The 24,657-nt window shown below is 34.1% G+C and overlaps 1 protein-coding gene across 1 annotated transcript in view; it reads left to right on the top strand.

Annotated features, from left to right (window-relative positions):
* SLC12A2 (solute carrier family 12 member 2) overlaps nucleotides 1-24,657 on the top strand; it is an 84,176-nt gene that overhangs the window by 35,016 nt on the left and 24,503 nt on the right. Inside the window, exons 8-15 of the mRNA XM_037509421.2 lie at nucleotides 3,537-3,664; nucleotides 3,756-3,840; nucleotides 7,300-7,451; nucleotides 12,843-12,950; nucleotides 13,990-14,113; nucleotides 15,361-15,462; nucleotides 17,108-17,263; nucleotides 18,752-18,851. Of these exons, the coding sequence (XP_037365318.1) occupies nucleotides 3,537-3,664; nucleotides 3,756-3,840; nucleotides 7,300-7,451; nucleotides 12,843-12,950; nucleotides 13,990-14,113; nucleotides 15,361-15,462; nucleotides 17,108-17,263; nucleotides 18,752-18,851 (955 nt within the window). The remainder of the gene's footprint in view (nucleotides 1-3,536; nucleotides 3,665-3,755; nucleotides 3,841-7,299; nucleotides 7,452-12,842; nucleotides 12,951-13,989; nucleotides 14,114-15,360; nucleotides 15,463-17,107; nucleotides 17,264-18,751; nucleotides 18,852-24,657) is intronic.

Genomic DNA, 24,657 nt, shown 5'->3' with positions numbered 1-24,657 from the left:
AAGAAAGAATAGTGGAGTAACATTGGGAGGCTTGTCGCCTAGGGTAACAGAACTGACTTCAACTGACACAAACTTGTTTTAAAGCCCTATAAGAAAAAGTATAGTAGCTTCATTCTCCTAAGTTGTGAAAACATGTGGAATGTAAATCAGTGCTCTTCCTCCTTCAGAAAGTCTTACTGGAAAAAAAATCAGCTGAAATAAACTGTGGTGTCTAGAGATCTGTTTGATTTACATTCTGATGTAAGCCCCTTAATCTTGTTGCTGACTGGTAACAAACACATACAGTCCCAGTGCCATAATGTAAGTAGCACTGTTTTGGCCTGTATCCTATACTGACTTAAGTTGCTGGGCAGTAATCTGATTGAATTGTTTCAAATTTCTTATGTTAAACACGGATACTCATCTATTATTTGTATCTTCTGGTCCTGGGTTAATAGTGATGTCTGTTCTGATTATTAGCACTTATGCCTACACTGGACTTTAAAGTCCCAATTTCCCACAGGGAGAGAAGAAGTGTGTCTACTAGGCATACCAGAAGTGAAAGTTAGCAGCATCAGTTAGGTAGATAACTTTCTGTATATTGTACCTTCACAAATAAATGTTTCATTTCTTCTAATTATGAATGTTACTTCAATTTTGAAGCATACTTTAAGTTTTTTTCCCAATCTTGTTTTTGACGAACTGCTAAAAATTAGAGTGGATAACTATTTCTCAAAATATTCCTAATATATAGTTTCTTATAAGTGTAATCAGTTAGACCACATTGTTCATTTCCTTTTTTTCAGATCCTTGACAACTTGTAAACTTACTGTATTTAAGTAGTATATATGGGCTTACTTAATCTGAAATAAATGTCAATATACATTGGAATATGACTTTTCTGTTTTGGTTGATACTGCTTGGCTCTTCTTATTCATTATGCTAAGATCATGATATCAGCAGTAAAATTCATGTTTATAAATTTGTCAGTTCAAAGGACTTCTTTATAGGGGTATTTATTTTCTCCTAATGTGAGATGTGTATCTGCTTCACCAAAGACCAATGCTGCTGTTTTTCAGATTCCATTTCTTTTACTTTCTCAAAGATATTTGTCCTTTGATAATCCATTTGATTACCTGTATCAAAACTCTCATCTATATTCAAGATTATAAACTTGCTCTTGTAATCTCCATCCTTTAAAATCTTTATCTCTTGTCCTTTATTCTCCTCCAGTTACTACCTCAATTTCCAGTTCCCTTTCATAGACACATTTCTCAAGTCTTTACCTCTTGTTTATTTCAAACTAATTTTACATTTAAAATTTGAAAAATTAATATAACAAATTCCTTATACCTTTTACCTAGATTCACCAGTGATATATATATTAAATATATTCTATTTTTTTGAGGCCGTAAATTGTATCACTCCATATATAATAATTATTACTCTGCTTAACTCTTTGAGAAATTCTGACTTATTACTTGTGATACATACTTAGCATGTATCTATTTGAAGAAGGATAATTCAGGAATTTAACTTGGCACAATGCTAATATCTAACTAATACTTCATGTACAAATTTTTCAAACTGTCCTGTAAAGAGCTTTGTAGAATTTTTTTCATACTGTTCCAAGAGCCAATCCCTGGTCATGTTTTCCATTCAATTGTCAAGTCTCTCTTCAATCTCTTTTCCTTTTTTAAATGGTTCTTTAGGTAATCTTTAATTCTTTAATCTTTTCAGATCTGAAACAGCTCCTTAGTCTTTTTTTTTTTTTTGTCTTTCATGACACTGACATTTTTCAAGAGAATGGGCCTTGTTTTTTAGAAGGTCCATCCAGGTGGGTTTATCAAATTTGTTTATATAGGTTCAGGTTATTCATTTTTGCCATAAACACTGCATGAATGATGTGTTATCCTCAGTGCATCAGACCAGGAGATTCACATGGTGTCAGTGACTTTGCCAGGGTTGTAGGGTACCTAAGAGGTTTCTCTATTATATGGTTGCCACTTTCTTTGTTGTAATTAAGATGCAACCTATCGAGAAGAAATTTGAGAGTGTGTGCTATCTACTCCTTACCATACTTTGACCAGTTGTTTGATTTCATTCATATTTACGCTTCTCATCTGACTTGTCTGCCAGGGTCACTACCATACAGTATTTGATTAAATGTGCTATTCTTCAGATTTTTGCCTCTAAGCCACATTAATTAGTTATCCCATTCTCCTTGAATAGTTTCCATGTTTTAATCACTGTTACATACGATTGGTGTACTACTTAACTCACTGGTCACTTTGTATTTACTACTGTTACCCTTTCTCTTTACTCTCAGCTGAATGTTAGATTTTCAGACTGTGCCTCTGCAGCACTGGTTCGTTCCCCAGCAGCCGGCGAGGGTCCCACAAAAAAAAAAAAGAAAAGAAAAGGAATCAAGTGAGACTTTCAGACTGTGGTTCTCATGGCTCAAAATGTTAGGGGGGACTGACAAATTTAAGGGACTGACAAATTTAAGAATCTCTTCTTTAAACGGCAGACATACATGTATATGCAACTGCGTATGTGATGTGTTTCCTCCCTAATCTATTTCATATTTTCCATCTCAGTAAGTGGAAGAAGTGCAGATCTTAGTGTTTACCACCTGTCCCTTCACTTTATAATCCTTCTCTAATCACTATATTAGTCTCCCATCACCAGACTGAACCACTGCAGTAACTTCCTAATTGGTTTCACTGATTGACTAGTTGCCCCCTTCCTTTCAGTTCCACACAGCATTAATCCCATTCTGTCATTTGTATCTTTCTGAACCTAGCTTGGCATATATTTATTGCTGTTGGTAATGACCTGTTCTTTTACTTATTTTGTAGCTCCTATTTGAGATTCTTAATTTCTTGAACGACCATGACTGCTTTCTTGATATTGTAACTCTAAGCACCTTGAAATACTAAATGTCTCTGGTAGGTTCTCAAATACTGAGTGGATGGATAAAGAAATGACAGTTACTTGCTAATTTCAGTGTCAGGGTTGATTATTTTAGAATAGATGGAAGCAGTAGGACTAGTTGAAACTTTCATTATTATGAAAGTGGAAAGCACTTTTACTTAGGGTAACTTGGCTGCAATTATTCTGGAAGCCTGTTGAATATTTCTCAAAAGTTAAAACAGCTCACCACTGGGAAACAGGAAAAGCGCAGAATAGTGGAAAAATTAGAAGGATGAAATAATTATGTTTCCAAGTTAGTGTGACAGTCCTTTTGTTTCTTACTTCCTTTCTTGTTTCTTTGACCTCCAAAATTGAGAACTTTAATCCATACTTTGACTTACATCAGACTATTGATAAAAGTCAAGTTAGAGGTGTTTGAAACATAATTAGTAAGGTGCATAAAATATTAGGGCATGGCCCTGATCAAAGAGGAACACTTATACTTGAAACAAAATATTCAAGAATTTACCAGTTACTTTAAATGATGAAATGTTGGGGTCACACATACTACTTATTCTTGACCTACGTTATGATGTAGTCTGTTATCCACAAATTGCCAAAAAATATTTTGTTCTTTACAGCTGAAATATTTAATGAGAACTTTGGACCAGATTTTCGAGATGAGGAGACTTTCTTTTCTGTATTTGCTATCTTTTTTCCTGCTGCAACTGGTATCCTGGCTGGAGCAAATATATCTGGTGATCTTGCAGTAAGTATTATGAGTGCTGTATCAATTATATATTAAAATGGTACATACTTATTTTTAAAGATACATTTAAAAAAATCTTCTTGTCTTTTAGGATCCTCAGTCAGCCATACCCAAAGGAACACTCTTAGCCATTTTTATCACTACGGTGGTTTACATAGGAATTGCAGTATCTGTAGGTAAATAGCCTTACATTTCTTTATGTGTGTTTTAGAAATTTCATGATGTACATACTATAAATATTTCTTTTCATGACATATTTGTTTTAAATTCAGAAATATTACAAGGGGTACATATTTTAATTCAAAAACTTTTTTTAAAAAAAGATTTATTTATTTATTTATATAAGCACTGGGTACAGTCGGGAGGGTAAGAGAATTCACCAGAGCGGAGAGCAGAGTAGGCAGACTGACGAAGTACACTGCTGAGGGGAGCAGCAGGCGGCAGGAGAGGTCTGCGCGCCATGTGGGACCCTCGCCCAGTGACCGGGGATCAAACTGGCGCTGCAGAGGCTGCAGGCAGCTTCGCAACCCAGCGCTCAACCGCTGCGCCACCGGGGAGGCCCACAAAAACATTTTAAAGCAAACTAGTTCTAACTTTTTGAAGATGTCATCTAAACCACCAAATTCTCTATTGTTTCTCCTCCAGGAGTTTTATTAATGACAATAAATTAGAAAAGTGTGTAAAATCCTATCTGCAGATTCTTAAATTGTCTAGATTATATGTTGAATAAATGTAATTCATATGAAGAAGTTATCTTACTCTCTGATTTTGATAAAGTTCTCAGTATTTTTCTTTATGCTGATTATTTTATATCTTAATGTAATTTTATTATTATTATTATTTTTTAAAGATTCATGTATACATACAAGAGCTGGGTACAGGTCAAAGATGCGGGGGGTGAGAGGATTAACCAGAGACAGAGTGGGAGCAGAGCAGGCAGATGTACTGAAATACACTGCTGAGGGGAGCAGCTGGCCAAACAGGAGAGGTCTGCTGTGCCATGCGGGTCACCTCCCTGGCTGGGGATCGAACTCTTGCTGCGGTGGCTGGGGATAGCTTCATAGTGCTGTGTCTTAACCCCTTGAGCTACCAGGGAGGCCCCTTAATATAATTTTATATGAAGATTTTTTAAAGCCCAGTAAGCAATGCCTGGCATTTGTTATATGAAAGCTGGTTTTATTGAATTATATTAAATGAAAAGTGTTGCTAAAGTAAATTGAATGAAAATGATTTTAAGCTATTTTATTACATTCACAAATTCATAGCATTTAGAATCTGAAGGGATTACAGTGGTGAACCAGTCTGACACCCTGGGTTTTAGAGGAGGGAATTAAAGCTTAGAGATTTCTTATCAAAGGTAGCTGACCCTTGCCTACACTGCTCTAAAGAACTGTTTTCATGGCAAAGAGAGTTATGGTTTTTAATTTTTTTTTTAAAATAAAGTCTTTAAAGGCTATTTATAATAGTAGGTTCTGTAAGTGAAACCTTAACCCATAACAAAATCCCAGTGATCTAACTTACATAATAATTTGCATAGTTACTATAAATTGTCTCTATCCTATCACACTTTTCATGAAATAATATACTTTTTCCAAAATATATATTCTTGAAATATAAAAACTGTTCTCAATGTCTAAACTTTGAAAGTCAAGTTTTACAGTTTAATGTATTAAGCATAAGAGTAAATCTTAGTTTAACACCATTCTAAAAGAATCACAAACTCCAAATTCATAGACCATTGAATGTTTCAGTCATATTTCAATATAAAAAATTCATTTTTGCTATAATATTCAGTGATTTTGGTGGGAAGGGAAGGGAGAAGTAATGTAATAATTTTTTGATAACCTCTACTGCTAATTTTGAAATTTCTCTAGATAGTTAGAAAAGCTAATAATCTGTATTATTATGGTGGGCTAAATTTATATTTTTAAAAAGGAATGGGTTTCATTTATTTAAAAATATTGTCCATACAGCTTTTGAAAATACAAAGGAAATGCATATAGTTATATATACATATGAATATATAACCATACATATTTATATATAAAACCATACATACATAGTTTTTTTTTGTTGTTGTTTTTTTTTTAATAGAGGCATGTTTTATTTATTTATTTGTTTGTTTGTTTGTTTTGTTTATACATGCACTGGGTACAGTCAGAAGCGCGGGAGGGTGAGAGAATTCACCAGAGCCAGAGCGGGGAGCAGAGCAGGCAGAAGGACCGAAGTACACTGCTAAGGGGAGCAGCGGGCGGCAGGAGAGGTCTGCGCGCCTTGTGGGACCCTCCTCTGGTGGCCGGGGAGCAGCCGGGGATCAAACCGGCGCTGCAGAGGCCGCGGGCAGCTTCACAACCCAGCGCTCAACCACTGCGCCACCGGGGAGGCCCCATACATACATAGTTTAAAAGTAGTTTATGTTCTCCTAAATGTACCTTGCATGCTTATATACATTATACATAAATTAATAAAAAAACTTAGTTTTAACTTAAAGATTGTCATAACTGGTTCTGTTTCACAATGAAAATTAATGTGTTGCAGCAGATAAGCATTTTCAGTTTTTATTTGACCCTCTAAAATTACTGACCCTCATACTCATTTCATTCTCTCTACAATGGCCCCTCCAAAGAACAATTCCATTTTAAAATATCAATATGAAATGGAAAAGCATTTCATAAAAGAGATGCTGCAGAACTAGACAGGGCTCTGTTCTCTCAGCCACCTAATGATTTTAGAATTACATTTATTGAAAAATTGTTTTTTAAACACTGTTCTGAAAGGTAGTTTTAGGAACGAAGAATGTAGTCTGTCTAATTAAAATATCCTATCTTTTATACTTAATTTACTGATTATTCAGTTTTTGCTATAATACTATGATTTTTACCTCATCAGTGGGACATAACAATGTTAAAGTACACCAGAAGTAAAAATATTGACATCGAAGGAATTGTAATTTTGTTATACATGTTATTCCAAATAATGAATGCTTGGTTCACAAAAACTTAAATTGTTTAATTATAGAAGTCTTCACTTATGTACAAAAGTAGACAGCTATTTTCTAATGTACTCAATACAACCACCACCCAGCTTCAAAATGGTTAATCTTGTTTCATTTGTACCCATTCATTACTCCCCATGGGTTAATTTGTAACCAGATCACAAATAGCATTTATTTTCTTATTATCAGGGTAGACTTGAGACAAAATTATAAGTAGAGTCACAGTTCATTAATGTTTCATTTATTTTCTAACACAGAAGACTGATATTACCTGAAATCTGATCTTTGGCACATTTCAACTATAAAGTCTTTGTTATATTTTCTGCCATTTGGAAATTTTTCAAGTGTTTTTTTTTTTTTTACATTTGCTTAAAGACATCTTAACCAAATAGATCAGGTTTTAAAATATTTATGTCAATACTATTTTTTATTTAAGTTTCTTTTTCACTGCTTAACTATTGGGGATCATGATGCTTTCCCAATCCTGTTTCAGGTAAAGCTGTCTAAATTATAAATAGAGGGTATGTTGTTATAAGCAGATATACATACAGTCAGTACCATAATTTCTTTATGGGTATATATAATTTTGAAATGAATATAAAACTCAGCTACATTATTTTCATTGTCACTTGTGCTTCAGGTTCTTGTGTTGTTCGAGATGCCACTGGGAACGTTAATGACACTATAGTAACAGAGCTAACAAACTGCACTTCTGCAGCCTGCAAATTAAACTTTGACTTTTCCTACTGTGAGAGCAATCCTTGTTCTTTTGGCCTAATGAACAACTTTCAGGTAAGCATCAAATTCATATTACATAGACATTGTGTATTAATCTAGAAGTCACTTTAATCAAATCTGTCAAGAGTACAGCAGTAACAGAAGGGATGACTCCCATAAAATCTGAAGCCATTAAAGAGCAAAGGGCCCCTAAGGATAACACTTCTATAGTGTATAACAATTATATTTATGTAGATACAGTGTGTTACATATAGTGTACTCTTTCAGAAAGCAAGGGACATCAGAAACCTTTCTATTTTCTGTGCTGTTCCATTAATCTTTGTCTCTCTTCATAATAATACTGTACATTCTTAAAATTACTATAGTTCTATAATAAATCTGGAAGTCAAGTCAGATAAATTGTGTCCTCTCACTTTATCCCTTTACAGAATTGTTTTGGTTATTTCAGTTCCTTTGCTTTTCCACATAAATTTTAGAATACTTTTATATTTATCTACAAAAAGTCTTGCTGGACTCTTGATAGGAACACATTAAAATTGTATATCAACTTGGGGAGAATTGACATCTTTTCTGTATTAACTGTTCTAATCCATGAACAAGGTATTTTTCTTTATTTCAATCTTATTTGATTTCCTTCTTAACCATTGTATAGTGTTCAGCATAAAGTCCTGTACATATTTCATTGTATACTCAAGCAATTAAAATCTGTTCTAATTAAAATGAGTATAGTTTTCTAAGTAAGGGTGTCTCCATTAATTGCTTTATGTATAAACACCCTCTTAAGAAGGTATTGATCACTATTAACTGTTATTTAATTAGATATTGCCCATGTTGTCATGCTATACTAAACCACCATTCAATAGCATTCTGAGTGGGTTTTTGAAAGTTTGTGAATTTTTAATATAAGAACTGTGTGAAGATTCATATTATTTTTCAAGCATTTGGAGACTATCAGTCCTTCCATTTATTGTTACTACCATAAAGTATCTTTTTATGAAATGAAATTTTTGTGAAATTTACAGCTTCTTAGAAGCTGAGAAAAGTATATAAAAGGGGAGCAGGAATTACTAAAATCTGGAGAATAATTTTTAAGAGTTGCTCAGTTAGTCTTAGGATTTGGGAATGTAGATTCAGGAGATTAAAACAAAATATTCTGTGGCAAATTTACAGAAGTTCTAATTCAAAGTGAAAAATAAAAGTTTTGCTTCTAAGTGTTTTTCAAGTATTATGTAAATGTAATAAACAATATTGAATCTAGTCTATTTCATAATAGTATAAATTTTATACATAACATTTACAGTAAAATTTTCTAAATTTTAATATTTTAAAAGTTTTTATAATGTAGTTTCTAGCAAAATGACTGCATTTTCAGTGGTCACATATATTGAACTCAATTATGTAACAGAAGTTTGTTTTTTCTAGTCACAAGACTAGGCAGATTTTTAGGAATCAAAGAAAGTATTCATGTCCAGCTAATGATTCAGGCCAGTTCTGACATTGATATTGTGTATGAAAGGCACAAATGTTGGTTGGTTTCTGCCTAGTAACTTAAAATGCCTATCAGATTTTTTGTGGTTGCCTTGAAATATGAAAGTATGTTGTCTGTGAAGTCTAATGGAGACTCATTCAAGCAAAGAGGATTTGAATTATGTAAAGCTGCTTTTTTATCTTAAGTAATACAGTTTTTTAATGCTTTGTAAAGATATAGCAAATGGGAAAAAATATCTTGTGAAAGTCTAAGTTACTTGTTTAGAGACTAAAGGTTTTTGGGTAGCACATAACCAAGATGCATATATTTTAGAGTCTCCATGAGATCCATACAGAATCACACTTTATAATGCTATTTTATAAATAATCGACTTTTCATACTTTAAGAGGAAAAGTGATTTGAACCATATTATTTTCTGAAATGTTTAATTATATACATTGTGTTGTTTTTTACTCTGTTCCTGCATTTTAGTGTCCTCTACAATTTTGATTCATCCATTTCTTAGTAAACAAAATGTGAGCTTTTTTGTTCTGTCATTCAAAGTCCTTCATAACCAATCTCATGTCCCACTGCCTTCTCTTTAGAGTGGACTCCAGTCATTGCATGTTTCTTTACACACACAAACACACACACACAGAGGAATGCATGTGCGTGTGCACACACTCACTCTCTCACTTTGTTCTTTTATTTGGTACTTCACTGAGCTTGGAATGCACCTGCCTGCTTTCAAGGAGACTTAGTTCCATAAAGATTGTCTTGAGTCCCAAAGTATCTGCAACACACATATGTACATTTTCCACGCAAACTCTTTACCATTTGTTTTATTTGCCAATTTAACCCTCTATTAGAGTTGGTAATCCCCCTGCCCCTTACTAGAGACAAGATTTTTTTTTCATGTTTCCATTTTCCATTGTGTAAGTATGGATAACACTGATGTTACCACTGTTTACATTCATTGTCAGTTTTCTTGCTACTCAGTTTAACCATAAAATGGTAAGAAATGTAGAGTCTAGTGTGTAAATGTAAAAGTAGAAAACAGGAAACTTAACAAATCCTATAAGTACAGTGTTTCCAGATGCTAAGAATTAGCATGTTTTTATCACCTGTCTTGCTAAATTTAATTAACTTTTGGAGGTGATTAAACACAGGCATGGAATTTTGTATTATCTGATAAGTATATATAGCAGAAATTAAGTCTGCTCGTTTTCATCTTGATCCACCTTGCCAGTCCTTTACATTGACTCTTACTGAAGGCAAGGGTCAACAATACTAGATAATCTAGCATTAATATCTCAAAAGTTGTGATTATAAAAAAGTATGGCATATATGTAACTATTTAATATTATTAAAAGAATGAATGGAAAATCATCTTTTCAAGTTTTTTTCTCCATAAGATTCTCAGAGAAGTCAATGTTACTGTTCCTTAAAATACTTAAAGTAGTTTTCATTTATCTCCCTAAGTCTTCTGAAAGATATATTTAAGTGAAACAATGTGGTTTATGTGCACATGAAAACAGGTTTCTGCACTGTAGCCAGGGGTTTTTCCCATAGCTAAAGTTTCATCCAGTTTACAACATTAAATTACAGTCAAATGTGTAATCATCATAAACACTTTAAAACCCGATTTCTGGGGCCTCCCTGGTGGCGCAGGGGATTGAGCGCAGCGCTGTGAGGCTGTTCATGGCCTTTGCAGCGAGAGTTTGATCCTCAGCCGGCTGGGGAACACCCACATGGCGCAGCAGACCTCTCATGTCTTACCACTGTTCCCCTTAGCAGTGTATTTCAGTAGATCTGCCTGTTCTGCTCCTCACAGCTCTCTGGTGAATCTTCTCAACACCCCTGCGTGCTTCTCCTCGCCCCCCCCAACCCTACTTCTTAAAAAAAAAAGACCTCTATCTCATATTTTGTATTCTGACAGGTGGCAAAGATGCATAAGGAATAATGCAATGACTGTGTGTGTCTACCCTTCACCTATATTTACCAATTGTTTAAATTTTGTTCACCTCATTTGCTTTATATTTTTGTGTTTATTTTTCTCCTCAAGCATATGGGAATAAATTGTAGACCTTACAACATGACAATCAGTTTAAAGAATTTAAGACATTCTGTACAAGCCGAGTACCATGATTCCACTCACGCAACTTAATGTTGATGAAATACTGTTATCTCAATACATTTTCCATATTCATCATATTAACTCAGTTGTTCAAGTAATGACCTTTGTAGATATTTTTTCCAGATCTAGGATCCAGTGTGAGACTACAGATGGCATTTAGTTATCATGTTAAGTTAAAATACTTTAAGATAAGGGATCAGGAAGAAAAATAACTATAATAAAGTAAAAATCAAAATCAACAGGCAACCATAGACTAGAGACATTCTGTAGGGGGGAGGAGGAAGAAGGATCAGAACAGGGCTGGGAAGAACACAAGGGACTATGGTGATGGAACACGGGGGGATTGGTGGTGGGAATTTCACGGGAAATCATACATTGTACAAAAATGAAGAATGATGTTCTATATATATATATGTAAAATACTTTTAGAGTTCCTAGCCTTCCTGTACTGATATTTCAGGAAACTGACATTTTGAAGGTTCAGGCATTGTGAATTTTGCATTGTGCCTCTCCTGATTTTAGATTTACCTGATTGTCTTTTCATAAGTTGATCTTTTTTTTTTTAATTTCATCATAGGGAAATGTGTAGACATTTACAAAGATCAAGAAATAACTCAGTGTACCTAACCTATATTTCTCAGCTTCATCGGTTATTAATATATGGCTAATTTGTTATACACATAAACACACACATAGACACACATCCCAGATTATTTAGAGGCAAATCTGAGTGTAGAGATTTCAGCTGAAAATACTTCCACATTTAAATGTAAAAGATACTGTCTCTTAAAAAATGAAATAGCTTTCCTAACAGAAATGTATCATAGCACTGTAAATAGTCTTACTAGAAAACTTGTAACTTGGATGAACTGTCTAGGTCTACCTACCTAGTTTATAGAGTTGAGAGAACCAGGTTAAGCACAATGGAGATGCAGGCAGTAGAATCCAGAGAGTGATGATTTTATAGAAGAAATGACATAAAAGTGATAAAAATATTAAAGGGTGAAACTGCATTTTGAAAAAGACAAAAGAGAATAATCACCTAAATATAATATATAATCCTTTTGTGGGTCCTGATTGGAATAAACTATTTAAAAAGTAAAGGAGGGGAGTTTTGGGAATTAGAATATTGGACCTTTGCTTTTAAGCATCTTTTTAGTTTTTAAACTATTACAATGGACTCGTAGTTAGTTCACAAAAATTCTTATTCTTTAGAGGGCTGCCCAGGGGTTAAAGTATCAGCACTATCAAGCTGTTGCCAGCCACTGCAGCATGAGTTTGATCCCTGGCCAGGGAGCTACCCACAAGGTGCTGCCGACCACTCCTCACTTGCCCACTGCTTCCCTCAGCAGTATATTTCAGTAGATCCACCTGTTCTTCTCCCCACTCTGTCTCTGATGAATCCTCTTACCCTCTGCACCTCTGGCCTAGACCCCATTCTTTTTTTTAAAAAAAGATTTATTTATACATACAAGAACTAGGGTACAGGCCAGAGATGTGGGGGGCTAGAGAATTCTCCAGCGACAGAGTGGGGAACAGAAATGGCAGATTGACTGAAATACACTGCTGAGGTGAGCAGTGGGCGAGTCAGGAGAGGTCTGCTGCACCATGTGGGTAGCTCCCTCGCTGGCCAGGGATCGAACTTGTGCTGCAATGGCTGTGGATAGCTTCATAGGTTACGTCTTAACCCCCTGCACCACCAGGGAGGCCCGAGGGGATTATTATTGTCATCAAGTTTTCTTCAGTGTTAGTCGCTATCATTACAGTAATAAAAATATATTAGTATGTTGTTTTTGAATTGTTTATAAGAATTTTTTTCCTATTTCTTTTGCTTTTTAAGGTAATGAGCATGGTGTCAGGATTTGCACCTTTGATTTCTGCAGGTATCTTTTCAGCCACTCTTTCTTCTGCACTAGCATCCCTTGTGAGTGCCCCCAAAATATTTCAGGTAAGTATTTTCACATTACAGACTTTATTCAAAAGGGAAAGTTACAGTGATGTATTTCATTTGGGGGTTGGTTTTATTTTTAAACTATGCTTACTTCTGTCAACCCCCATAAATGTATATGATATACATACATACATATATTAACAACTGGTTATTTAACTATGTGAATATGTATATTTATATAAACATTTGTGCCTTTATAACTGAATGTATAGTCTTTGAGTTGTCTTTCTACAAGTATTGATGAATTTTTGTATTTCCTATTCACTCTATTAGCATAAATTTTCTTGTCTTACCAAAGGTAAGAAGGCAGTCCAAGATCATAAAGAAGAATTAAAGAACTGTTCTTAGTAGCATGATGCCAACCTAGATGTTTTATTTTATAGATATTTGGATGGCTGATATGTGGCACACACTATTAGCTACTTAGTATACAATGATGAATAGTATAGACACTATCTTCCTGAGTAAACAAAAGCTGATAATGGGAAATAGTTAATACTTTCTAAATAAAAGAAATGAAATGTTATGTTGATTGTTCAGACTTGTTCTTAATGTCTTTGTTGTAATCAGTAAGTGTGGTAAAGTTGTAGGATATATTTTTTAAAATTGCTTTCAGTAATGTTTTATGAAAAGTGGTTTAGTTTTATAAGTAGGATTGTTAATCTGCTTTAAATCTAGGATTTAAACTTGGTTTTCTTAAAGTGATTCACACCTCTGACATACTTCTCAAACTTCTAAATTTTTTAATTTGTATGCCTGCCTCTCTGATTCCTTCTTTATAAAAATTTCAACACAGGCATGGGGTAACATGGTAACAATTTCAGTGGTATTTGAAGCCAGCTACCTTTTTGATGCATGAAATGTTTAAATCTCCTTTATAGTTTGTAGGTAAAATTCTAAAGGGTGGCTAAATAAAGGGGAAAGACAAAGGACCACAAATTAAAAATTTATGTTCCATTCCCAAATAACTTACTACAGTTTTAATCTAATTTGTATGCTTTATTTCCTGTATTTTTTATTTTAATGTTTACATTAGGCTCTATGTAAGGACAACATCTACCCAGCTTTCCAGATGTTTGCTAAAGGTTATGGGAAAAACAACGAACCTCTTCGTGGCTACATCTTAACATTCTTAATTGCACTTGGATTCATCTTAATTGGTTAGTCATACAAATGGTGTCTTAATGTAGATTTTGATGCATTTCTGGTATTATTCTTCATTTCAGTACTCTGATTTCTTTTATCATTGTATAGTGTTCAGAATACATGTTTCGTTAGATTTACACCTATTTCATTGTATTCAGGCAATTAAAATCTGTACTAATTGAAATGAGTTTAGTTTTCTAATTAAGGGTGTCTCCATAATTACTTTATATTTATAAACATGCTCTTAAGAAGGTATTGATCAGTATTGTTATTTAATTAGATATTGCCCATATTATTACCTGTGCTAAACCACCATATAATAACAGTCTTAGTGGATGCTTGACAGTTTGAACTTTTAAAACATAAACTTTGTGAAGATTATTAGCTTTAAATATTTAATTATTAAGTTGCAAACAGATGTTACTTTGCCTGTTCTTTCTAATCAAATCAAAGTATTTACAAAATACAGCAAATGATAATATTCAATAAATATTTGCTAAAATTATTGCCATTATGAAGTCCCCATTAGTGTTAGGAGAGACTCCTAGGTTTTGTCCCCAAAATAAGGAAGGTAATAGCATAAAGAAAAGGAGTCCAGTTTCTCCATGAACATAGAGCCTATTAATTAATGATCTACTTTTTGGCACTTTTATCTCTGATCACAAATGAGCTAATAGATTTGACTGATAAAGAAGACACTGGACTTTCATTAAAAGCCATCATACCATCAAGTATGAAAATTAATGCTCATGTAATGCTACTTGGTATATATTTGGTATATATACTTTTGGAAAACTAGTTGACAAAACTGAAAAGTTTTCCATGATCAAACAATTCACATTTAAAAAATGAATAAACTTGATTTTCTTATATAATATGGATGAATCTCAAATAAATGTAAAAAACCAAACTAGAATGATATAATTTGACATTATATACCTTTTAAAACACCCAAACCAATACTGCATAATCTGGGGTGTGTGTGTTAGTAAAATCATACATCAATGGGAAAAAAAATACACCAACTTAGTAAGAATGAGGAATAAAGTAGGTTTCAACTGTTGATATAAAGTTTGACTTCTGAAAATAAAGTACAAAGTATACATATGTGGCAAAATATAAGTGGTCATTAAATTTGGATGCTGGGTATAGGGGCATTTCATTATGCTGTTGTCTAAAGGCTTGAAATAACTTTGTAATTTAAAAAAATTTTAAAATGTCAAATATGTTAGTAAGTAAATTCCTTATGTTTCTTTTGCAGCTGAACTGAATGTTATTGCTCCAATTATCTCTAACTTCTTCCTTGCATCATATGCTTTGATCAATTTTTCAGTGTTCCACGCATCCCTTGCAAAATCTCCAGGTGAGTTTCCATTTTTAAATATTTTTATGAATGTGTTGCTATGGTTTGGACAAAGTAAAACTTTCACACATTGTAAAAGATGGTATGTGTGGGATTATCTCATTAATGCTCTGTACCTTTAAAGTTAAACCAATTAAGTGAATCTTGAAATATTTCTTTATTTTGAAGTTTACTTTTTCTTCTCTTTAAGATAGCATTAATATTTAATTCTAACACTAGGAAAGAATTATTTTGCTGCTTTTTATGTTTTTATTTAACTGATTTCTGCTAATTCTAAAGATAATATTATGAGTTAGTTAGCTGTCCAGAAATATTTTTAACACAATGAATTCTATGGCGGTCCAATATAAGGGGTAATCTATCAACTGAAAAAGTACCCCATGTACTTGTATTCCAGGCTTTTTAATTTTAAAAAGCATGACAACAGTTAAGACACCAAGGAAAGAAATGAGGGAACAAAACACTGTCTTTTAAGGATCTAAAATTTACTCAGTAGAGGAAAGATAAAGTATGAGAACTTCAGATACAAATATCTCAGCTTCGAATTTTACTTTAAAAATACAAATTTTAGAGATGGATGTGGGCGTGGCTATAAAAAGGCAGCACAGGGAAGCTATTGTGTTAGAGCCCTTTGCAGTATTAGATATGATAGTGCAATTTTGTAAGATGTTGCCATTGAAGGTAATGAAGTAAAAGGTACCTAGAATCTCTGTATTATTTCTTAAAACGTTTTGTGGATCAGTAGTTACCTAAAAATTAAGTTTATGGGGCCTCCCTGGTGGCGCAAGGGGTTAAGATGCAGCAATATGAAGCTATCCGTAGCCACAGCTGAACGAGTTCAATTCCCGGCCAGGGAGGTGACCCACATGGTGCAGCAGACTTCTGACTCACCTGCTGCTGCTCCCTTCAGCAATGTATTTCAGTTAATCTGCCTGTTCTGTTCCCCGCTCTGTCTCTCTGGTGAATCTTCTCAACCCCCCGCACCTCCGTCTTGTATGCATAAAAAAATAAATTAAGTTTAATTTAAAAAAGACAATAAATTTTGTTGAAAAATAGTAATTATGGTTTGACCTACTTATGAATGAATATTTTTAAATGATTTTCAACATTATTAGAGTGAGCTTAATTCATAAATATTTAACAAAATGGGAGGATACATTTCTATGGCAACTCCTAACTTTCTAACCAGGTAGATGAATTTTTTTAATGGTTCACAAGAACATTTTGTTTGGACTGTTTGATGTTTTCATGGAATATGGCTATGTGCATTGGGTAAAACTAGAAAATAAAGCCAAACTATTAAATAATTAATTGGAACATTTCTTTTAGAACATATTCTCAAGCTTCTAGCACTAATTCACACTTTTTTTTTTTTTTTGCCAAGAGCTTATTGAATACAGAACTATGAATAGTAAGATAGAATAATGTGAGAGTAAACAGGTATACCTTCTTCATGGTCAAAAGAATCATGAAATTAAATTGTGATCAATAACAGCCTATGACTGTACTATTATATGTTAGCCTTATAATTAATGTTTAAAGCTTTCTCAGTAGAGCTACCACAATTATTTTGTGCATGCATATACCATTGTCGAAAGCAGATGAGGTATCTGAGTGACTTTTATTTATTCATGTGTTATTGCAGGATGGCGTCCTGCATTCAAATACTACAACATGTGGATCTCTCTTATCGGAGCAATACTTTGCTGCATAGTGATGTTTGTCATTAACTGGTGGGCTGCATTGCTAACATATGTAATAGTCCTTGGACTGTATATATATGTTACCTATAAAAAACCAGGTCAGTAACCTTTTCTATTTAGTATTTCAAAGCTCAAAAATATCTAGAAGTTTGTTATTTCTCATACCTAAGCATCACCTTTTGTATATCTGAAAGGTATATTTGTGAAAAACTGGAAATACTTTTGAAATACATATAGTTTCAATGAAACAATTATTGGGGCTTTTCATTCTGTGGAATTCCATTCTTACCCATACATTAAATTGAACTAATCTAATTTAATTCTGTGGCACTCAGTATGTTTTAAATTACTCTTGGAAAGGATTAATTTGCCATTCTATTGTAACTGTGAGCCTAGTAAACATATGTAACACCTATTGTGATCTTACTACCTACTGCTGAAGTACTTGGGATTCAAAATTCTAGAAGAGGCAGTGTCTACTGGCTTATATATACTAGGGAAACTTGGACAAATGTGTTTTAACTGCAAAATACTTAAAGATTATCTAGAATTTGTTATATTGATGACTTCTGAATATATTTCCACATAAGTTGATGATTCTCATATAGATATTATTCAGAATGTTAAACTGTGATACTGCGATAGAGAAGAAAGATCCATTGAGGGACGTTTTAAAATTTTGGCCCAAAAGAATGGATGATGAAAAATTATGAGATAGTTAAAACATACTCATCTTAAATAGTGAAAAAGCATTTTAGGGCCTCCCTGGTGGCACAGGTGGTTGAGCGTGGTGCTGTGAAGCTGTCCGCAGCCTCTGCAGTGCGGGTTCAATCCCAGCTGGCCACAGAGATACCCACATGGAGTGGCAGACTTCTCCTGTCTCGTCTGCTGCTCCCCTCAGCAGTGTATTTCAGTCAATCTGCCTAGTTCTGTTCCCTGCCTGTCTCTAGTGAGTCCTCTCATCCTCCTGCACATCTGGCCTGTACTCCAGTTCTTATATGCATGAATAAATAAATCTTTAAAAAAAAAAAAAAGCATTTTCTAATCCTGGCTTAAGAAAAAAGAGATTTTGGTGGCTCTAGAAATGAACAACAAAGATAGGGTTTTAGATGCAATTATTTCTCTGACACACCTATTAAGACTCTAAAGTAATCTAAATATCTCTAAATATGTAAAATCATCAGTTGGTATCCAGGCTTATAAGTCAGTAAGGAATAAAATTTGTTAGTTTGAAAAAACTATTTATTACTATAGTGCATTTTGGCTATCAGAGCTCTGCCTTTTTCCATTTAGACCTTTGGGCTATATAAATATTTTCAAAATGTTTTCTATACTTTATTGAGTTGGATACAGCATGTCTGCATTCCGGTAATGTCAGTCTTTCCTAACTTTTACTTTTATTTAAATGCAGTTGTAGTTCAGACTAGTCATGTCTTAATGTCATGCTATGAATATTGGAGTTCCAAGTTTAATAGTTTATTTCACCAGTTGACTTTGTAGATATGAAAGCATTGACTTAGGTGTGTCTCAAATTAGTTTTTAATTGGTTGTTAGTGTTACGCTACATAAACACTGTCTTCTAACAGATGTGAACTGGGGATCTTCTACACAAGCCCTGACTTACCTGAGTGCACTACAGCACTCGATTCGTCTGTCTGGAGTAGAAGACCATGTGAAAAACTTTAGGTAATAGAAATATATTGTCTTGGATGGCAATTGCTCTTTACTTTTTGTTCAATAACATTTTCATATGCTGACATTGCAAGTAAAATTCTCTGAAAGCATAAAATACTATGCTGTTTTCATTTATGGTTAGACTTGTACAGTTTATTCAAAAACAAGATTGTAATTTCTTAGTAATTAAAATTACACGAACCTTATAAAATGTCATGAAAATTTTAGTCTTCTATTTTGAAGTTTTCATGTTGGTATAACCTCCAAAAAAGATCTGTTCTACCAAATTTTTTTTTAATAAGAAAAGTCTTTGTATATTATTTTTGTTGCTATTTGTGTGTCTTCTCCCACCCCTTTCTATAATGGAAAGTTCTTAGAAACCACAGGTCTTTAGATTTAAAGTAGAGGGAAACTGGGAAGAGAAAAAGGAATGAGAGTCTTGGGAGGAAAACTTGGATACAAAATATACAAACCATTCCTTTATGTAGAAGTTACATCACAGAACTAAGGATGTGGTCAGTTAATCTGTCATCAATAAAAAACCCATTACACTGGCTTATTAGAATATTAAAAAATATTATTCCAATATGACTTTTAAGATTTTTATGATAATTACATAATATAGCTTAAAGAGGGGGGAAACTTAGATTTGTCATGAAAAGTAGTGCCAACCCTTCATACTCTTACTTCTTTCACATAGGCAACCACTTTCATTCATAGCTCTTTCATTTAATATTTGTTTCATATTCCCAAAGAGCATGCCTGTCTTCAATTTTTATTTCTGACATTATTGTTTTTTATCTGCATGGGACCACCATGTATCACAATTTTATTATTAGTTTGATTCAATCATGTTTGGTGCTTTCATTTTTGTGATTTATTTTTTAAACATGAATCAGACATGAACCATATATATAGTAAATTATGATTTTCTTTTTGTTTTACTGTTAGAGCTTTCTTTCTTCCTTTTTCATCCAGAGGTTTTCTTTTCCTTTCCTTCTTTTAACTTTTTTATTTATCACAATCTCAATCTTTACCAAACTTGCTAAAAGATTATTTTTGCTTCACTTTGTAGTTTCTGTGAAGTGTCTTTTCCACAATTTTCTGTTTCTTTAATTTGTAGTCTTAGATTTAGCCTTTTCTGAAATATCTGTTATATCCTTGGTGAGGGAAGATCTATATTAGTGTATGGGACTTGTCAGTTGAACCCCTTAATGTGGATTTAGAAAGTATTAGTTTCTTCTGATCTGATTAGATTTACCAGAAAAGAATCTTTTAATTTTCTCGTTGATAGCCCTGGCTACCAGAGTTCTGATAGCCAAGTAGGGGAACTGCTTAACGATCTCAGGGTTCAGCATGTAAATGTGATACTAACTCCCCTGTTTAGAGTATATTTGCTATCCTTTCATATGTTGCTGGTGTATCCCAACCAGAGGCATCTTCTACAGCAAATAAGCCTCTCCATAACAGATTTGGAGAGGGACAGAAGTAATTGCCCATCATAATGATGGGAATGATCTTTCATTGCTTCATAAGAAAACTTTACACAAGTCCTTATATTCTTTAACACATTGCCCCTGCCACTTTCTAAACTCCTAGGCAAATCTAAGTTTCTTCCTTCTTAAGCCTAAGGATTTGTCAAATCCTTTATCTCCTTTCTAGGTTGCAATAGTTCAGTTTTACTGTGTCCTCCCCTATTCTCAGTATCTTTATGTTTTTGTGCCTATAGTCCCATTAACATTACAGAGATTTTTGAGGAAGGAGTTAGAATAAAAGCAAATGTTTATTACTTTATCATTATTACTAAAAGACATTTGTAATGTATTTTGTACTGTGTGTTGCTTGGTATGATAAAACTATACCAAACAATGCCTTTGTGGTATACTTATTACTTGGTAAAGATAGGAATTACAAGTTAACTTTTCATAGTAAATGGGAAAGTTAATGTATAGGTTAAAACTACCATAATAAAAAGGCTGAAAGAACACAGTGGCTCAAATAAGATAAACACCCATGTTACATGATTATTGTCTAGAGGTAGATGGATGGTTAAATAGCAGATATACAAATTTGCTGCACTTGGTCATTAGGGTGTCATTTTTTGTATTTTACCAATCTGCCATTCCTAAGTTAGACTTTTTTTACTCTATTTGTGTATCTGTCAGTGTCATTACACCTCCATTCTTAGTCTAGCTTACAGGAAAGGCAAAGAAAGTATGGAGGCCAGCTTCCTTTTTCAAGGACATGATCTGGAAATAGGAACATCTTATGGGCTATAACTGTTAGCTGCTTGGTAGGCTAGCATAGACAATCTCCGCTAGGTAACTGCTAAAGTTTAAAAGGTAAGCTGAATACTAAGGACAGTTAATTAACAGTCTGGGCCATATGGCTTAATTTTATGATTGATTAGTTCATAAGCAGTTCTCCCATAGAATTGGTTTTCCAGCTTGCTTGCTAAAATCCTAGTTAAGTCAGTATTTGGGAGGTCTTTATTCAGGTTCTCATGCTTAAAATGAGTATAGTTTAGAACTATCCTAAGAATAAATTAAATGTTTTAGATTTTTTAGTCTGTTTCTTTGCTTCTTGTTAAATTTCTTTTAACTTTTATAAATTCTTGTCATAATATTTTGTTATCTGTACTTATAAAATAGAGGCCTTACTAATTTTTTTTAAATAATAAATTTTATTTTTATATTCCGCATACAATTGCAGCCCCCCCATTCTGACCCCAATCCCTCCCCTCCCACCCCTCACCCCCCAAAGAGTGTCTCTGGTTCGTAGTTTTTTGTTGATTTTGATTTTCACTTTCTTAGAGTTATTCATTTTCCTGGTCCCTTATTTAAGTTCTCTAGATTCCTGCTATGAGTGAGACCATGCGGTATTTTTCTTTTTCTTTCTGGCTTATTTCGCTGAGCATGGTCCCTTCCAGCGCCATCCATGTTGCTGCAAATTGCATGTGTTTATCTTTTTTGAATGCTGAGTAATATTCCATGGTGTATATGGACCACATCTTCTTGATCCAGTCATCTATTTTTGGGCATTTGGGCTGTTTCCAAAGCTTAGCTATTGTAAATAGTGCTGCTATAAACATAGGGGTGCAGGTGTTCTTTGGAATTGATGTTTCTGTGTCCTTTGGGTAAGACCTAGGAGTGGAATTGCTGGATCATATGGAAGCTCTATGTTTAGTAGGTCCAGAAATCTCCACACAGCTCTCCATAGTGGTTGGACCAGTTTGCACTCCCACCAGCAGTGCAGAAGAGTTCCTTTTTCTCCACACCCTCGCCAACATTTGTTGTTGCTAGTTTTTTTAATATGTGCCATCCTCACTGGTGTAAGATGGTATCTCATGGTAGTTTTGATTTGCATTTCCCTGATGACAAGTGATGTTGAACATTTTTTCATATGCCTGTTGGCCATTTGCATTTCCTCTTCAGAGAAGTTTCTTTTTAGCTCTTCTGCCCATTTTTTGACTGGGTTATTTTCTTTGTTGTTGCTGAGTCTCATCAGCTCTTTGCAGATTTTTGTGATCAGTCCTTTATCATTACTGTTGTGTGCAAAAATGTTCTCCCAGTTGGTGGGGTTTCTCTTTGTTTTTGTTATTGTCTCTTTTGCTGTACAGAAGCTCTTTAATTTGATGTAGTCCCAGCTGTTTATCTTTGCCTTCACTATCACTGCTTTGGGTGATGTGTCTGTAAAGATGTCTTTGATGTGCAAATCACGTAGTGTTTCGCCTGTATTTCCTTCTATATATTTTATGGTTTCAGGTCTTATGTCTAGTTCTTTAATCCATTTTGAGTTGATTTTTGTGTATGGTGTGAGGTAGTGGTCAAGCTTCATTCTTTTGCATGTAGCGACCCAGTTTTCCCAGCACCATTTATTGAACAAACTTTCTTTGCTCCAATGCATAGTCTTTGCTCCTTTGTCAAAGACTAGTTGACCATAAATCTGTGGGTTTATTTCTGGATTTTCTATTCGATTCCATTGGTCTGTATGTCTGTTCTTGTTCCAATACCATGCAGTTTTGATGATTATGGCTTTGTAGTAGAGTCTGAAGTCTGGGAGTGTGATGCCTCCATTCCCTTCTTTTTTTTTCAGGAGAGCTTTGGCTATTCGGGGTTTTTTGTGATTCCATATGAATTTCATCAATAATTGTTCTATTTCTTTGAAGAATGACATTGAAATTTTGATTGGAATAGCATTGAATCTGTATATTGCTTTTGGTAGGATGGCCATTTTAATAATGTTTATTCTTCCAATCCATGAGCAGGGAATGTCTTTCCATTTCTTTGTGTCTTCTATTTCTTTTAACAGTGTTTTATAGTTTTTTACTTACTAATTTTTTTAATCAAGTAAGACTGATATCCATTGCCAGTCAGTGAAAATTAAGAGTTAAATGTATTAAACTCCTTCTACTGTTATATTTTTACAAAGACATATGAATTAAATTTTGGCTTTCATCATAATTAATTAGAATTATAATGTTTATTTCAAATAAAAACCATTTCTTCATCAGGAGCAGTTTCACTCATGTGACAACAGTCATTAAAATTAAGCTATATTAGAGAGGGCTAATATTACAAAGTAGGAGTAATTATGATGTGATGAAATAAGGAGAAAAATGACCTTGAGGGCCTTCCTGGTGACGTAGGCAGTTGAGCACAGCGCTGTGAAGCTGTCCGCAGCCTCAGCAGCCAGATTCAATCCGGGCCGGCCGTGGAGATACCCACATGGCGCAGCAGACCTCTCTTGTCTCGCCCGCTGTTCCCCTCAGCAATGTATTTCAGTCAGTCTGCCTGTTCTGTTCCCTGCTCTGTCTGATGAATCTTCTCACCCTCTCGCACATCTAGCCTGTACCCCTTTTCTTGTAATAAATGTTTAAAAAAGGAGAGAGAAGTGACCTTGAGAGTATGGCTTTGCTGTCATGTACCAATAGAAGTTTTGTGCACTCTGTGAAGACAGTGGGTGAATCAGGAGAGGTCTGCTGCACCACATGGGTTCCTCCCTGGCTGGGGATCGGATTTTTGCTGCAGTGGCTGCGGAGAGCTTCATAGGTTGCATCTTAACCCCTTGCGCCACCAGGGAGACCCCATTTATTACTTTTAGAAGATGAAGAGTTATTAACTTTTTTTAAACTAGCTTACCCCTTTCTTTCTATATGGCTACCAGAACTGTAGTGTCTAATATTACCTGTTGCTTTAGAGGGACATTTGGCTGGATGCTTATTTATCCCAAAAAGATTTTATTTCTGTAATTTTTTTCCAACTGAAAGCCCTTTTGAAATTTATTTAAGTACTTTATATAAATTAAATATGAAAAATGAAAGTCTTTTCTGCACATCAGAAACAAACTGTTATTAGAGAAAATTTCCTCCTTGTTAAATATACAAAGTACCTTGATAAAACGTATGAAATGCTGTGAGAGACACACAATGAAGACCCAATGAACTGACTGGAGGACATAAATAATTTAAAATGATTAAGTTTATCTGAAATTGAAAATGACTGCACAGTCATGAATATTTTCTTAAAACAATAAAAAAAATTAGTGGCAGGCATTCAAAACATATAGTATAAAGGGGGAAGAGGGTGGGGGTGGAATCTTATTGTTGTAATAAAATAATCCCAGAATGTAACAGAAAGGCCAGAAACAGATTCAAATGCATGCAAGTTTTTTTATTATATGCCAAATATAGCTTAGAATCAGTGGTGAAATGATGGATTATGTAGTTTGGTGCTAGAAAGAGTAGATAAAATTGGACATGGACAGAGTGAAAGCCCTCCCTCATACACTAATTTACCCAAATAAATTCCGTACAAAG

Source organism: Talpa occidentalis, unplaced genomic scaffold (assembly GCF_014898055.3).
Source record: "Talpa occidentalis isolate TD23 unplaced genomic scaffold, MPIMG_talOcc4v2.1 talOcc4.13, whole genome shotgun sequence".
NCBI lineage: Eukaryota > Metazoa > Chordata > Mammalia > Eulipotyphla > Talpidae > Talpa > Talpa occidentalis.
Note: the sequence above shows the minus strand (reverse complement) of the source record. Positions and strands in the feature narration are given on the sequence as shown.